Genomic DNA, 15188 nt, shown 5'->3' on the forward strand with positions numbered 1-15188 from the left:
AGCGATAACCCCCCATAGGGTAAACAGAACACAACCAACATGACTGTATTGCAGATATCATTAATTTAAGATTTTAAGTACAACATAATTCGAGAAATTATTCTGATTCAAAGGGCACTCAGAAGGCCAAATCCTGACTGAGACAGGAGGAGCTGGGGAGGGAGGAGGGTAATGCGCTCCTGAGAAACGAGTCAGCTGCTGATAATACTGAAGGAGCTTATATATGTATACAGTGATAGGCGTCGTATTCCTATAGATAGACGTGGATCAGCTGAGAGTGACTGATGAGAGCTTGACTAACGTGATCCGCCAGAACTAACGCTACGCTTAATATTCACAAAGAAAACAGTCATTTCAAATTGTAATAATATTTTACGAAATTACTGTATTTCTGATCAAATAATTAAGCCTTGGTGAGCAGAACAGACTTCTGTCAAAAACACATGTGCAAAAATAACTAAGATATACAAATGAACCTCAACAAACAGAAAAAATAGAATAAATATAGCTGCGAGCAGCAGTTGTCAGGGTTGAAGCGGTTTAAGGCCTTTAGCATCACATGCGTAAAAAGACATTATGTTTTATTTAGCAACCCTGTTACCATCTCAATCATAGATATAAACGACCATTTACAGCCAATACAGGCAATTTACTATAGGAAAAATACAGATTTAAAGTTTTTTAACATGGTCTAATCTGTTGTTTAGAATCATGTTGCATGTTCTCACCTATTTTCGTGAAGTTTCGAGTTTTCATTTAGGAATGATAGGCTTTTGGGTAGACTTGGCCACACCTGTTTTTTAAAATGACCCTGCTATAGCTATTCAGAGGCCAAAGTTATATATTTTTTTGATAACTATTGTCCTAGAGAGTCCTGAGAATTGTGCCGCAGTGATTTTAATCGAGGTTGAGCTAAAAACCTAGAACTAGTTCACCAAAGTTGTTTTTTGAAATAATCTCCAATATTTGAAGAACGATTTGATGGACGGCGGCGGTCCTAGATAGCCTGACTACGTCAGACTTCCTACTTCCGCTAATTTCATTTCGCTCCTGTAGTCAGTCTGAGATAGCAGCCTATCTTTCTGTTTTCCACCGGCCTGAAAACAGCCTGGCCAATCAACGAACAGAGGGCGGTCTGAAAGCCGTGACGTAGTCGGTAAGCGCCGTGTTTAAGATTAGGTCAGGGAAATCGAAAACGACCGCTGATATGGAGACGCGGATGCAATTCGCTCTGTTGTGGAGAATATTCCCGGCATTAGCAAACTGAAGCCCGAACACGAAGAGTGTGTATTAAACATTTTGAATGGAGGTGATGTTGTGGCCCTACTCCCTTTGGGAAAAGTTTAATTGATCAACTATTACCGATCGTCAGCGAGAAACTGGGGAGCCTTTTGACAGGTCAGTGTCTCTTTTCTTTTCCAGGTCTTAAATACCGTAAAACTTCAAATAATAGCCCGGGCTTTTATTTGCCCAAATCGTCGAACTGCACCGGCTTGTACTTGAGATAGGCGTCTAACTTATATGAGACAGGCCTTTATAGTTGAGATGTTGTTCATTGAGATGTTGTTCCTAGAGTCTATAATCTCTAAAAATCTCCAAATGCTCCACGTGAAACCGCGGTCTTCCGACCTCTTACTATCTTGTCGATTGATTTTTATGAATATGCGCGAGGGAGAGAGAGCAAGACAGCGCTCGTGTTGTTTGTAGACGTGGGAGTGCGCGCGCGCGACCGGGGCTCTCTCTCTCTCTCTCTCTCTCTCTCTCTGCTCGTTTGTGCCCTGTCAAGCGCAGCAGTCATTCTATTACATCACTCACAGATCAAAAAAGTCGTTTACAGCCATGTTCACTCGGGTATTTCGCTCGCATCATCAAGTGTTTACAGTGGAAGTTCGATCATAGATTTGAGTTCGATGCATGATGTCTGTGGTTCGATGCGGCTGTGTCGGCGCATAACATACGTCATAAACAAACTTATCTGATTGGCTTACGGGTAACCAATGATTTTAAACTTCAGTACGCGCCCCCTAGCGAGAGAGAAAACACTTCTCTATTATGCTATCCCAGACTCTGTGTACGAAGCAAAGTGAAGTAGCAGAGTCTGGTATTACCAGGCTAGGTCCTAGAGGCAAAGTTGCTCAGAAAGAGGAGTTCTACCATGCGATATGAATGTTGTGGGTGTGTGCGAAAAATTACACCATACACAATCCTTTACGCATGTGAAAAACGTGAAGGCTTTCAAATTTCTCACAGGCCTTTAGGTCCGTGAGGTCAAACAGGCCCAGAGAGTTTAGTTCAGCTCGGCCTCCGTTAACCTTGTCTGAAAACTGCTCAAATTTAAAAGACACTGGATGCCAATTTTCAAGTCAATCGGACTAACTAGTAGTTATAGCCATTTTTCTGTTTTTTTTTCCTGTTATAGTACCACCAAGTGGCCAGTCGCCACGTCCTTTTCAACGCGGCCACAAAATGAGCTCTTACATAAGTTTGCTAAGTTTGGTGAAAATATCTCATTCCGTTCACGACTTTTAGCCATTTTAGTAAAAGTGGCTCCTCCCACTTCAAACGTTTTAGCGGCCCTTAGGGGGAAGTTTTATTGAGAATATTAATAATAGTTTTATTCAGACTCCAGTAGGGGTGGGGGAAAAAATCGATTCTTAGATGCATCGCGATGCGGACGTGGACGATTCTGAATCGATTCACAAATGTCAAAAATCGATTTTCCAAAAAAAAAAAATCTTTTTTTTTTTTTAGATATGTAGCCTATTTATAATGACGTAATATTGACGGAACGCAAAAGACGGAACTCTGAAGCGTGGAAGTGCAGTGCCCGGACCGTCTGTCTGTGGCGTGCGCACATAACAGAGACGCGATGGCTGAGCGCGAAATCCAAACACCCTCCTCGTTAAAAGCTGACATGTGGAAATATTTTGGCTTCTATGAAGTTGAAGGGGGAAAGGAGCTGGACAAGAGCCACACTAGTTGTAAGCTTTGTAGAATAAACTAAAATATTTCGGCAACACGACAAATATGAGAAGCCATATGACACGTTTCCACCCAGAGGAGGAAAAACACTCGGCTGTACCAGAGCCGTTTCTCTCTATGGCTCTGGGCTTTACCGGTGTTCAGACGATTTCTGCTGCCTTGTCGAAGAATGCTACCCAAACGCGAATCGATCATAGATAATGTTGATTCATTCTCTATTGTTTCCATAATGGTGTAAATCTCACAATATTATGACATCGTTATTTCATTTTAATCAGGGTAAGTGTATGGGGAGCATATTTTGATATTTTAAATGAACTAGCAATTATCACATTTGATATAACAAGTAAAAATGATATTATATGAAATAAAATTATAATAAAATTCGAAGCTAAGAGTACAATAAGAGTACAATATAATATACTGTTTTTAAAACGTGTGAAAATTAAAAATTATCATCAAATATTCATCTTTGACCTGTCAAAGTTTCCTACAAGTATCCACAGCAAGGATGCATAGATTTATGGGCGTGGTAAGCAGAAGAAAAATGAGTCTGCACATGCACCAGTAAGTAGCACATCTCGATGGGTAGCATGAATCGTCAGAACACCTGTTGTTGTTATATTATTAATTTACTACAAGTATGCTGCTAATTCAGGCACACTTTATTTTCCTGTTGGTTCTTTGCAATGTTAATAAAATATATTGTACGTTAATTCTTTATGGGTCATTACGTTGTACTTTTAAAGCAAAGTATTTATATTCACACACACACAAATATTCAGATAATCGTTTTAGAATCGAATCGCAGGCCTCTGAATCGTAATCGAATCGAATCGTGAGGTGCCTAGAGATTCCCACCCCTAGACTCCAGAGAATCTTGCTGCACTGGTTTGGCTCTGATCAGGCCAAAAGCATAGACTCGCATAAGTAGGTTTTTCAAAAATTCCAAAATACCTGAAAATTTCGCATAACGGTAAAAGTAATTTTTACTTTTGATCGCTGTAGCGCCGCCGTCAGGTCGATCGGGGTGAGCATTGGTGATGTTGTAGGCGGTGTGAGTACCACCAGCCCTCAAAGTTTCAAGTCTCTATGACCTACGGTTTGGTCTGCCCGCTCACTTTTAAGAGAGAATGTTGATCCTTTGAAAATGTAACAATTACAATAGGGTTGCAGGGCAACGCGCTTGTACCCCTAAAAAAAAAGTCATGTCATTACACCTTTAAGTAAATATACCTGTTTTCAGAAGTACAATTTTATATATATAAAAAAAGAAAATCGTAAGAAAAACACCTACCGATAAAGACAGCAGTGAGAGTCGATTTACTCATCTTCAGCTCCACAGTGTCAATCTGCTCAAATGTTTTCAGCCTCCGTATTTCTTCCTGTAATCCAACAGAGGAAAGGCTTCGGAAACTTTAAAGGCAAATACAAAAATGAAATGTGTAAATGAATGCAAATGTCACGTTGGTTGAAGCAAAGCATGGTGTCAAACAGCAACACGATGACGAAGATGAAGTCAAAACAATACTTATTTAATGTCCAACTGTGGTAGAACCCAATGAGTGGAGGTGGAGCTCATTTGCATATTCATAGAACCACATATACTAAATGAGGCAAGGGTGTCGAGTTCAATGTATTTAAGGCATGAAGTTAAGGCAAAAAGTTTAAATATGTAATTTTGGTGATCAAAGATGAGTTTTAAGGGATAAAAGGATTGACTACAGGGGGACTTTAATATAAACATGTTATATTTTAAGTTCCCCATCTCAGGGATCCAGATTTCGTGCTGCATTCATGGTGTATTTTTGTGCACTAGTCTTGGACAAAACTGTTTTTTTAATTGCAGCCCTTTCAAAAACCCTGGCTTTATGAATGAAGCCCTGTGGATATTCTGCGGCTCAACACACACTGCCAGCCTCATCAGGGTAACAAAGACTGCACAATGAAAAGCCAGACCAGTCATTTCTCATCTCAATGATGGCATTATCTCTGAACTCAACCCCACTGCCGGAGACACAGGCCTGATTTACTAAAATTTTGCATGTATAAACGTTTTTTATAAAAAGAAATCATACTGTAATTAACAGTACAGGTAGATTGAGATTGGGTCATGGGTTGTAAAAGTCTTGTGGTTTCTGGGGGTTTCCGTGAATGAAACTGTAATTTAAGAAGCCCCTCCAAACATGCATCAAATAAAGGGATGCCAGATGGGTTAATTATATATTGAACCCAGAGGATGCGTTAACAGGAAAATTTCCGTCATTGACAGAATTTCTTTAGCAGTGACGTAAAAATCTGAACGCCATCCGTCATTTTGGCAGATTACACGGAGAGTGATGTATTGTAAATTGTAAGTGTAATTCTCACCCCTGTCCACTTGGTGGCGAGTGGCTCTTGCTGACTATAAGGTTAATGTTCAACGCATGCCTTTTCTGAGTTACGTCACATTGTTTACAAGCTGTTTTATTGACGTCTTTCTGTGGTTGAAACACTGATTGAGCGATTACAGGAGAGACATGAAACGGATTTTGGTAAGTTGGACTGTATCTTTCCACATATTTTTATGATGTTCATTCATGTTTATTTCGTTCTGTTTTTGGAATTGACTGCATTCACTCGCACTCGTCTTCACTTTAACTCAGGCGCTACAGTCTCTCGTGCCTCATTAAAGAGCGACAAAACAGTATTTATTTTTTGAATTCTGTGATAAAACAGACAGAATTTGAAATCTGAGACTTTGTTTCATATCAAAAGCACATAGGTTATTGCAATTTATTGGACAAACATTCATGATGAAACCCGAAAAGTGACGCACAGTCTCTGTTCAACTTTCTCTTTATAAACAAATAAATGCCTAATCTTGCCTATATGTTTGTCCTGTACGTTCATGAATAAAAATGAAATGTGAACAAAAACAGAGCCTATTAAATGGCTTATTATCATTAAAATGTGAAAATTAAAATGTAATAATAGACTATGACGGAATTTTTACGACCCTGTCCGTCCAAATGATGAACAATGCGTAAGTCTTAGGCGACCTCTGGTTGACCCTGCGGATCTGGGGAGAGTTTCCCGTACGGCGTCGTAAATCACTGCTGACTACAGTATGATGCATCACTGAAGAAATCAACTAGTTAGTCTCGCAAACCTTTAGTTCAACCACGTTGGTTAATGATGTCACAGGTGATGGATGAATCCGTTTGAGATCGAATTACTGCCAGATCTTATGCTGTAAATTACAGACATGCATCTAAGGACTATTTCTCATTTTTCTCAGTTATCCTGCTTTATTTCCAGATTCAATCATAGACTCGTTCTTGCGCACATGCACACTCTTCAAAAACGGTGCTTTAAATCTCTTGACAAACTAAAAGACGTAAACTACATTTGTATGTATTCGAAATGAACAATATAGATTGTACCGAATGTCTTGATTATTTTGCTCAAGATAAGGATTTATTAAGTCAAACAAGAAACTCTGCTTCTAACCAGAGGTCGAGATCTGTCGTTCCAAACACACACAACTATGCGAAGCTGTTTGCGAATGTTCGTTTGAACTATGTTTTCGGGAAACACAGACTTGCTGATAACGCAGAAACTTGCGGAACATAGTTGGCTAAGGATGTTTTCGGGAAACACACCTTAGGAAAGCTGTCCTCGAAAGGGATCCCTGGTGATACATGAACAATACTTTAAAAGAATAAGAATTTGACTTTATACATAGGCTAGCATTTGTGTCAAAAAAGTATACTTTAAACCATATGACCTGCACACGTCACAGTAACTGGTTTGGGGGCATTGGCGCAGACCCTGACCACTATTACTGTTCACATATGGGTTTCTTTCTTAAAATCTGCATGAAAGGGAAGTTGCGCTCGTCTTTTCTTCCTCTATTGTGTCGTATATCCGAGTGAAACACCTCAGGAACAAGAACAAATATGGGCGGGGCTTGATTGTGTCCACGGGGAATTGATTGGATGGATGTTGTCTGCTATTGGCTGATCTCATGTGAGTGACAGGTTATAGCTCCGCCCACATCATCAGAGAAGAGAAGAGATGCTGCAAGAGGAAGTTATTCTGATTCAAGATTATTAACACAACAATGATGTGCACCGTTAAATCATTTAAATAAACACTATTTTATTATATATTATAATATTACATTAAAAAAGAAGAATTGTCAATTTTTATTTCACGGTGACTGCAAATAGCCTTTGCCAACAACATGTGCTATTTGCACTTAAGCTACATTCACACTGCGAGCCTTATTGCTCAATTCAAATGTATTGCTTGGATCCGATTTTTTTGTATATCTGTTCACATTGTTGTTTTAAATATGTCCAATATCAGATTCCAGTGCGAACATATCCTGGTCCTGAACTGACCCACATGCACAAAAGAATGATAAAGACGTCACGCAGCACGCTGTTAACACAGATTAAACACAGAGAACATTACAGTTAGCAACTACGTGTTTATTTATAGCGTGGGAATGTAAAATCTTTGAAATGACTCCCATGAGCACAGAAATGTGACAAATGTTGATCTAGAGCAGGGGTGTCCAAACTCGGTCCTGGAGGGCCACTGTCCTGCAGAGTTTAGTTCCAACTTGCCTCAACACACCTGCTTGTAAGTTTTTAGCATGCCTAATGACCTTCAACAGCTAATCAAGACCTTGATTAGCCGTTTCAGGTGTGTTTAATTGGGGTTGGAGCTGAACTCTGCAGGACAGTGGCCCTCCAGGAACGAGTTTGGACACCCCTGATCTAGAGTGACGTAAAAGTCGCATGAATTCCCATATGACTGTCCAGACTGAGGTCGCAAACTCACACTGCAAAACATCTGACCTGTATCGGGTTTAGGACCGCATACACTTGGCACAAACTGAAATTGAAAAGTTTAGTTCCAGTGTGGTTTGTGCCGTTCACACTGTCACGAGAAAAACAGATCTTTATTGCCGTCTGAATCCAGAATGTAAGTGTTTTTCTCACACCACCTGCGTAAAAAATCCCTGGCCGAATTATCTACTGTTTTTTGACAAACAGCAAGATCGTGTGGTGATTTAATTGCCATCCGAATCCACATCTCTGAGTTTACAAGAAGAGATCATTTCAAAATTCGCTGTTTAAAACCTTTTTGATCACTGCAGAGCACCGTAGATACAATACCTGTTGCGCTTCACTGCAATTTCAATGCATTTTAAAGATGTACAATGCTGGAAAGTTTTTACAGGAACAATATTTCATCAACGCTCCACCTCAGCGAACATAAAAGAGAAAGAGAAAAATCACGTAAACATTTGAAATGGGGCGTTATTTTGACAGCAATATATATTATACAATTTTAAAATATGTAGGCTGTTATGCACAACATTAAAGGGATACTTCAGCTCTGGGAAGATGAATGTTTATTTAATAGTGATCATTTATATAGTAGAAATGTGAAATTGTTTTTGAAATTGAAGCATTCTAGAATGAGAAAAGGCAGAAAATGTATGTTTTACTCATGTGGCTGAAAGACAACAACTCCCAGAATGCACTTGCTTTGCTGCCCTTACGAGGCCAGGCCACTCCCAAACCACGCCTACCGGTTACAGGCGGCAGTATCCGAAAAATTGCCCCACACATTCTCTAGGCTAATACATACTCTAGTAACAGTAAAATGTTGGAGCCATTATTTTGAATTGTATTTTTTGTTTGTGACACTAGAGGGCGTATGAGTATTTTGAGTGTTTAAATAAGGTGATGATGAGTTACAGGTGCGCAGGATGGAAGGTCAACAAACTTTTTGACCGTGCCGCGTTGGAGTGTGCAAGACTGTGCTCAGGCCCAACAAGTTTGTTTTGAATTAGATATTTTGGTTTAGTATTTAATTTCGTGCATTTTGTTGTTTGCAATACCATATGGACAATAAATAGATTTGGTTTATACGAAATCAACCTTGAAGGTATGGACAATCAATTCATTTGATTCAAGACAAAGGCACGCGTCAGAAACAGCCGAAATAAGACCATCTGCGTCCCTACAGTAAAGGTTCATAAAAAGAACCACAACCAATGTGAGCAATGTGAGTAAGCGTAATTAATATTAACAATTTTACACTCAAAGCTCTTCCAGAGCTTCAGCTGTTTCCTTATTCACAGTATTGCCCGTCAGGAGCCGGATATCTCCGTCTGATATCCTGGACAACACAGGTTGTCCTCCATCTCCCACAACTGTTCATCGCTGTTTTGGGGCTCGTACAGGTAGCCGCAAGCATCAGATTCGAAATCCCTTTCTGCCATTTCAACTTCAAAACTACGTTCCGTGATTAGCAAACTTTCTACACAGAGCAAGAGCCTGTTAGCTTAGCTTCTACAGAAAGATGGCTGACAATATCTTTACACTCTGTGAGTGAGATCCCGCCCCATATGGGCATGGTGAAAACATGCGGAAGTAGCTACTAGTACTGGCTGTAGTTTTAAGCTCATGGACGAAAAATCCTCCGATGATGCAAAATGACGATTTTTGCGTAATCTGAGGATATTTTCCAGACTACAAATACATAAATCTCTCAGATCAGGGGGAAATGAGGGGGGGAAGCACAGTAATTCGAAAATACTACTGGTTTTCTACTGATACAAAGCTTAATGCTTAATCCTGAAGTATCCCTTTAAAAATACAAACCAAGCAGCTTTATTTTCACCTCATGTAAATAAAAGGCTTCATTAATGTGTTTCCGCTAATTTCCGTATTTTTAAAATAACATCATTTTGAGATAAAATGTGAGGATATAAGTACCATTTAGAATATAGCGTAAACGCGACTAGCTTCCTATTTTTGAAAATGAGAATTAAATAAATAGATTTGTTTTTCCTATTATTAAATTAAATACAAATTTATTCGTATTATTACAAGCATATGACATTTTATTTACAGCAGACAATCATGCGACTGACCACGTGAGTAGCGAGTTCGTGGATTACAAAACTCACTCCTTCACCGTCAATAAATCGCCATGAGTTTTATCACTGAGGTGCCATGCTAATTTATTTTTACAGATGTCCACTTGAGAAACAATTATCATCCGGATAGGGCTATAGGTGTATTTGTGGATCAGACGGGTGAGAGGTATCCCAAATCCACCGTTCTTCATCATTTAATTCATGCATGTCAAAGTCATGGACATGAATAATGACATAAACAGTTAAACTGGTGCCGCACGCATTAGATTACTGTACACTGCACATCCCATCTTCCCCGCAATGAGTGTTAAATACTGTAGTATTTAAAGAGCAGTATCTGATTACCCAGTTAAAAACCCTGCTTAACCAAATTGCACCACTTTGTGACATGCAAAGGCCTTACTGTCCCAAAACAGACCAAGTCTGTCTCCATTAACCACCTCAGTGCATCTACAGTTGTGATTTAGGTACTTGTTAAACTCAAGTTGAACTCGTGTGAACTCACGTTGTGTTTCAGGCGCTTCACCGCATATAGCTTTATTTTCTCAGTATCTGTAATCACTGAGTGCAATCATAACACACAGATTAGGGAGGAATTCTGAGATCAATGAACTTCAGCTCTTCTTAAAGCCCAGAACGAGCAGACCGAACAAACCAATGACCACACATGAAAGAAAACCTGTGACACATCCAAACATCATTAAAGGAAACTATAGCTACACATTATTCATCCATCCATCCATTCTCAGAAGCGCTTGTCCTCTGTAGAGACACTATGGATTTGAACCTGCACCTCAGTCTTCACTAAACATCCAATATTGTGAGAATAAAAGAGCTGATCATCATGACAGCTGCTTTAGATTAATTACACCACATAAAGACAAAAATAAGGAAAAAATAGTAAATTAGTCAAAAGTTTTTTTGAGTCACAAGACTAATGTTCAGATTAGCTGGTACCTTGAGCTGAAAATCTCCTGAACAATCACGTCTAAGAAACAGACTAATATCCCATAATCCCCATCTAACTGGAAGCATTACTGCAGCAAGAGCAGAACAGCTCAAAGAATAAAAGTGCATCGAACCCACTTTATATTAAGTGTCTTTAGCCCTATTCGCACGGGATAAGTATTACCTGGTGACCTCTAGTCATTTGTAATAATTGCGGAGTTTGTCTGAGATCTTAATCCCGTGCGAATCGGCCATGTCTGTAATTTGTAAAGTAAAAATTCCCCCGCAAATCACCTACTATATTTTGCCGAACACAGAGGTCCTGTGATAATATTAGTCCCGTGCGAATCGACATCTCTGTGATTTGGCCGGATCGTATCATTTTTTCAAGGTTTTTGTTTCATGTGCGCCTTTTTATCCATCTTTCATGAAGAATGGAGGCTGGTTTGGAGTGTTTTGATAGTATTTTGGGTGCTGGGTCATATCGCTATACACAACTACACAATTTGCAGAAAGTGAAAGCTGAAAATCATCAGAAGAGCAAAAACAAGAATGATTGGATGGAGATGAATGACATGTATAGCAGCATGCGGTAAGGAACTTTATTCTGTTTATGTCATAATATATCATACAGCTAGACCTATAACGAAAATAAATTTCCAAGCAATATCATATTGACGTCATATCCGGGAGATAAGTCGGTAAATTTGAGTAAAATCACAGGCTTCGGTTATCCCGTGCGAATGCGCCACATGAAATTCAGATGTGGCGGGGTAATTTTTAAATCACACGTGGCCTCAGATAGTACTAATCCCGTGCGAATAGGGCTTTTAACATTTAAATAGATCATTTGGTGCAGTTAGCCAACTATGGTCACAAGTTCTGTCATTGCAACATAGTTCAACAATTCTATGTTTCCCGAAAAAAATGGACCCAAGGGGTCCAATGGACCCCTCATCATCATCATCATCATCATCAAGCTTTATTCAGGATATGTCATCCAAAAGACACAAACAATAAAACGTACCAATACAAATACAAAAAGAAACAAAAAACAGACAGAATCCACAATATCACATATTTACATATAGGCTAAAACGCCAATGGTTCCACATACTGGAGAAAAACCTGACTGAACTTAGTGTCGCGTTCGTCAATGTTGAAATTATACTATGTACAGAGTCAGATAACCCACACATACATCTCTACATGCTGTTGCTATTTAAGGAGACTACCAGCCAGAGAGAATTCAGGAAATGTCCTCCCTACTCCTAACAATCATAATATTACTCTTCTTTGCATTACATATAATGTCAAAGCAATATTGAGAGCAAACCCTCAGCACCGTTGAAGGCCTGCGCTATATGGACAAAATCACCAAATCGTCCACGTACATCAAGTGGTTGATCATGTACAACAGAGTCGTAAACATGTTAATATGGTTTCGCAAAAGTCGTCACTCGTTGGTTAGTTTCTGCAACGATGCGACGTACTATGGTAGTTAATCAGCGAGTTACATGGTTGTACAGTAAACGTATGGTTGACAAAACTTTTACAATGTTTAGCTGTTTACTCTTGAGAATGGGTGTTCAGTTAAATTAGGGGGAGGGTCATTCTCATTACAGACAGATATATACTATATATACTTAAACTTTGATGGGAATAAATGTTGTTATGTTATTTCCATCAAGAGGTGCATCATTTTTTGGTCCAGATCTTGTATTGTCAATGCAAGAGTCCAGCACTCTGTAAAGTCTCCTTCAGCACATCCCAAACACTTTCACTGACATTAAGATCTGGACTCAGAGGTGAAAATTATTCTTCATACTCCTCACAACCATTCACTCACAGTCCAAGCCTTATGAATCTTCACATTATCATGCTGGAATATGACCATGATATTCTCACTATACGGTTGTTTAAGAGATGAAAAGCTACACAATCAATTAGAGTTAGAAGAACTGTTGCCAAACATATAAGAAACATAATAATCCCTGCAATACTGATTCAATCACAGACTCTTAGGCATTTGCCAATTTAAATCCAAACAGACCCTTTTAGCCGGGCAGTGTATATATATACAGTATATGGTAATAATAAAAGTTGACACATAACATCCAGATTGTTGGACAGCTGAACAAAGAGCAGGAGGAGAAACACAGCAGTCCTCGAACTGCAGACATGTCTCTACAGAGATTCCCTTCACATCTTCACATCTTCACACACACACACACACACACACACACACACGCACACACACACACACACTCAATACAAGCCTGATCAAGCTCACAGCGATTCCTCACATACTGCTGCTGTAAACACACACACACACACACACCGGATGATAGAGCACAGAGACTGTTCTTCTCTTCTGCATGATGGCTTTAGGCTGCAGGTTCAGCACGTCACACTTCTACCTGAGAGAGAACTTATCCTTTTTCCGAGCCCAAATAAACACTAAAACCCTGTGCATTCACAACAGAGCACACACACTCACTCTATGTGACGCGACACTACCTCTATATTTACTTGGAAAAAAAAAGAATCAGATGAAAACGTGAAGAAAAGACTGAACCACAAACCTCCAGGTAATTCAAACAAATATAATTTTTTTTGTGCCTTTTTTCTCTCAGAGAAACCGAATCCACATGAAAGTGTGTGAAATGAGAGTCGATCTTACCTTTACAGTTGCTCTGCTCACGCGCACAGAAACTCCAGTCGCGCGCTGCTGTCAGTGTGTGTGTGTGTGTGTGTGTGATGTTGGTGAGGGAAAGTCACTGCCTCCTTCAGTCCCACCCTAAACACACGCACAGCTGTGGAGTCATCAAGGTCACGATCAAAACTCTCCATAATATACAGTATGTGACTCATTATGGCTGTGTAGAACATCAGCATGTTTTACTCTCTATTCAGAAATTCAGAAAACTATATATTTCTGCGAAATTATACCAAAATAAGATTTAGATTTAAGTCTATTTAGTATAAATAGCTGATTATGATTTATTTGATCAATTTCAGTTTTATGACAGTCAATTAAGAGTAGTGACACAAACTAACAAAATATGTTCCAAAAAATGTTTTATAACATTTCCATAAAGTTGGGAAAACGTTATCTTCGAATGTTCAGTGAAAAGTTAATTTAAAAAAAAACGTTTTTTATTGTTTATCGAATGTCGAATTAATTATTCCATTGTATCTTTCTTCAAACATGTGAACATTGCTTTTGAATATTCTCTGAACAATCTGAAACAAATAGTAACATTTAAAAATTTTTACAACTAAAACATTTCATGAATGATGTATTAATAATCTTTTTGTGTGTTAACGTTTTGAGAACATTATTAAATGAGAGCGTCTGCAAAGGGACGGATGTCCTGACGAAACGCTGTGTCGTCTTAGGAGAGGAATGTGGACAAACGCTGACACAACATATCAAAGGTTGGCTTGCTCATCCTAAATTTAATAAAAAAATTAAAAATCGGTTATGGGTCACAATTGAAAGAACGTGTTAAAGGACGCTCAAAAAAATAAAAAAAAAGGCACAGACTTGCAGTGTAAACAAGGCCTATGTGATGGGATTTATCTGACCTCAGTGACGTGAGACAGCTAGCAGACGGTCGGTTTAGCCAGTCTGTCTGCTTCCTGACCTGGGTCCTAGATAATCAAGGATCAATTCTAAATGCCATATACCATATCTTTTCAAAAGGTCAGGTCTGCCCTAAAAACTTATCCAGTTGTCTATGGAAATTGTATTATTCTGCGGACAATACTTTGACAGCCAGCCATTGAGTGAGGACAGTCTACTAAGTATCTCATCACTCCGGTGAACGGGAAGGGGGCCAGAGCAAATTACATTGTAATATCGTACTTGCGAGTTCACACACCTCTTGAATGAATGAGGCATTTATATAGCGCTTTCATATGTACTACTGTACACCCAAAGCACTTTACAATCATATAAGGGGATCTCTCCTCAACCACCACCAGTGTGCAGCCTCCTCTTTAATGTTAATTCTGGCGAAGTCGAACATCAGTTGTGCTGACATGAATAATAATCTTAGAGAATTAGCCATCAATTGCTTTCAACAGGATTCTCAGTGGGTGCTTCACTGAGTGGGAAGAACCTGTTTGATGTTGTAATCTGAGTTGAAGAGGAATGTTTTGTCCCGCGACTACAGCGTCTCACGGTCGCCCAGTTGCCCTGCTGCACGGGCTCTACAGTCGGGCTGCAGAATGCATTAGACAGCACAAATCTGACCAAATCAGAAGCACACTAGGTCCAATGTTTTATAAGGTCCATTGGTTTTGT

The 15188-nt window shown here is 39.3% G+C and overlaps 2 protein-coding genes across 6 annotated transcripts in view; one reads left to right on the top strand and one right to left on the bottom strand.

Annotated features, from left to right (window-relative positions):
• Nucleotides 1–13663, bottom strand: part of vit (vitrin) — a 50474-nt gene extending 36811 nt beyond the window's left edge. For 2 of the 5 annotated variants that reach the window (XM_077237589.1, XM_077237587.1), the window contains exons 1-2: nucleotides 13560–13663; nucleotides 4280–4367 (exon numbers count right to left, since the gene is read on the bottom strand). In XM_077237589.1, the coding sequence (XP_077093704.1) occupies nucleotides 4280–4313 (34 nt within the window). In that variant the 5' untranslated portion in view covers nucleotides 4314–4367; nucleotides 13560–13663. Of the gene's footprint in view, nucleotides 1–4279; nucleotides 4399–13559 lie in introns of all 5 variants that reach the window. The other 3 variants (XM_077237586.1, XM_077237588.1, XM_077237590.1) reach the window with 3 other exon arrangements.
• mpc1 (mitochondrial pyruvate carrier 1) overlaps nucleotides 1–15188 on the top strand; it is a 320247-nt gene that overhangs the window by 151265 nt on the left and 153794 nt on the right. The gene's annotated exons all lie outside the window — the stretch shown is intronic.

The sequence above is a fragment of the Siphateles boraxobius genome, unplaced genomic scaffold (assembly GCF_051911475.1).
Source record: "Siphateles boraxobius isolate OS27281-9 unplaced genomic scaffold, OSU_SipBor_1 204, whole genome shotgun sequence".
Taxonomy (NCBI): domain Eukaryota; kingdom Metazoa; phylum Chordata; class Actinopteri; order Cypriniformes; family Leuciscidae; genus Siphateles; species Siphateles boraxobius.